Genomic DNA, 1967 nt, shown 5'->3' with positions numbered 1-1967 from the left:
TTACAAGAAATGAGGGCCAAAGATTCACATTTCTACTAGAGAATCAAGCTTGATGACGAGGACAGGGTTGAGAACTTGTTATGGATTGATGGCGCATCACGCAGGGCATATGCAAAGTATAATGATTGTTTGTCATTCGACACGACATACATGACAAACATGTACAAGATGTCGTGTGCACCATTCATTGGAATTAATAACCATGGTCAATCCATCCAGTTTGGGTGTGGCTTCATTCGAAACAAACTAAAGGAGAACTTTGTGTGGCTGTTTAACACATTCCTCCATGCAATGGGTGGTGTTGCCCCAGAAAACATCATCACAAGCCAGAACTTTGCAATGAGGAGTGCGATCGACGAGGTCTTCTTGAACATAATACATAGAAATTGCCGCTGGCATATAATGAAGAAGGCGCAGGAGAAACTTGGAAAGCCTATGGACAATGATAAACCACTAAACAAAGCGTTCAAAGACTGTCGACAACAGCTTGACTGGTACGTACCTACTCTGTTGACCCATTTTAGTTACCATGCAGCAAACTTGAGAACCATATGAATATGTGTGAGGCACAAGTTACCATGTTTAGGTTACCATGTGTAGGTCTATACAAGTTACCATGATCTTGTAGGTTATATTACCTGGGGGCAGCTTCACTGGAACAAAATCAAATTACAATGGAAAAAATGTGTGGACATGTAATCACCATCTGGGTACAAAAGAAAAATAACAAACAAAAACATTTACATTTGATATTAGCAAAAAGCGGGTCAGGTTATTTTGTATCGGGAAAACTACATATGTTGATACCAACTATTGGTTTAGAAAGTTACCAGACTAGGTGTAAGACAAACAAACAAAAAAGAAAAGAAAACTTTCACGTACGAAAAAGAACAGAAAATGATCTGGAAAATTGGTTCCATGAAGTTACCACCTAATAACTAAGAAAAGTTAGCAGCATACTCGTACTTTAATTACCATTGATTGTGTATGATGTTGTAATTGTCTCATGAAGTTACCACCTAATAACTAAGAAAAGTTACCAGCATACTTGTACTTTAATTACCATTGATTGTGTATGATGTTGTAATTGTTTCATGCTTTGTGTACACAGAGGATGAGTTTGAAAACAAACGGTGGGCGATGATGGATGATTATGGCCAGACCAACAACGAACATTTTAACTGGCTGTGGGAAAATAGAAAATGTTGGGCCCCGATGTACTACATGACGCATTTCTTTCCATTCTTGCACACAACTGCAAGGAGCGAGGGTTCAATGCTGTGCTCAAGAAGTACGTGAACCCCAACAACTCATTGATTGAATTCGCAACTCAATACACTGCAATCCAGGAGAAAGTAATGGTGGCTGTGGCGAAAGAGCAAGTAGACACAATTTACAAAGAGGCAGACATGTACTCATTGAACCCAATCGAGTTGCAGATGCGAGGGATATACACGCAAAATCTGTTCTCCATGTTCTAGGTAGAGATGAAGCTAAAGACTGCTTACGGATGCGACACCTTGCAAAATGGTGTACCTTCAGGGTGTGGTCGCTTCGAGGGATACTACCGAAGTATGGGGATAGGGACTACCATGTGCAGGCGAACAAGGATGAAGGGGTATACTCATGCACTTGCTGCAAGTTTGATCGCGATGGGCTATTGTGCGCACACATACTACGAGTAATGGAACAGATTGGAGTCTACGAGATACCGAGGAGGTATATCCTAGAGAGGTCGACATGGGATCCAGAGGAGGATTGTAACATCCCAAAATTCTAAATTCTGGAATGTTATAATAAATAGATAGATTTGATTGATTGTTTGATTGTTGTGTGATTGATTGACTGAAAGTGAGTGATATTCGAAAGTTTTTCAAGTTAAATGAGAGGGAATAAAAGGACTTTCCCAAACTTTCACCTTTTTGCATTTTGATCTCCGTGAATTCAAATTATTTTCAAATACAAAA

General features: G+C 39.7%; 1 protein-coding gene across 1 annotated transcript; it reads left to right on the top strand.

Annotated features, from left to right (window-relative positions):
- The first annotated feature begins 291 nt into the window (after positions 1 to 291).
- LOC141028204 (protein FAR1-RELATED SEQUENCE 5-like) lies at positions 292 to 1685 on the top strand. Its single transcript, XM_073506070.1, has 4 exons — positions 292 to 494; positions 629 to 695; positions 1200 to 1382; positions 1482 to 1685. The coding sequence occupies exons 1-4, from the start codon at positions 292 to 294 to the stop codon at positions 1683 to 1685; spliced, it is 657 nt and encodes a 218-aa protein (XP_073362171.1).
- The last annotated feature ends 282 nt before the right edge of the window (positions 1686 to 1967 follow it).

This window comes from Aegilops tauschii, unplaced genomic scaffold, assembly GCF_002575655.3.
Source record: "Aegilops tauschii subsp. strangulata cultivar AL8/78 unplaced genomic scaffold, Aet v6.0 Super-Scaffold_267, whole genome shotgun sequence".
Taxonomy (NCBI): Eukaryota; Viridiplantae; Streptophyta; class Magnoliopsida; order Poales; family Poaceae; genus Aegilops; species Aegilops tauschii.
The sequence above is the reverse complement of the archived record's forward strand: the minus strand, read 5'-3'. Positions and strand labels throughout refer to the sequence as shown.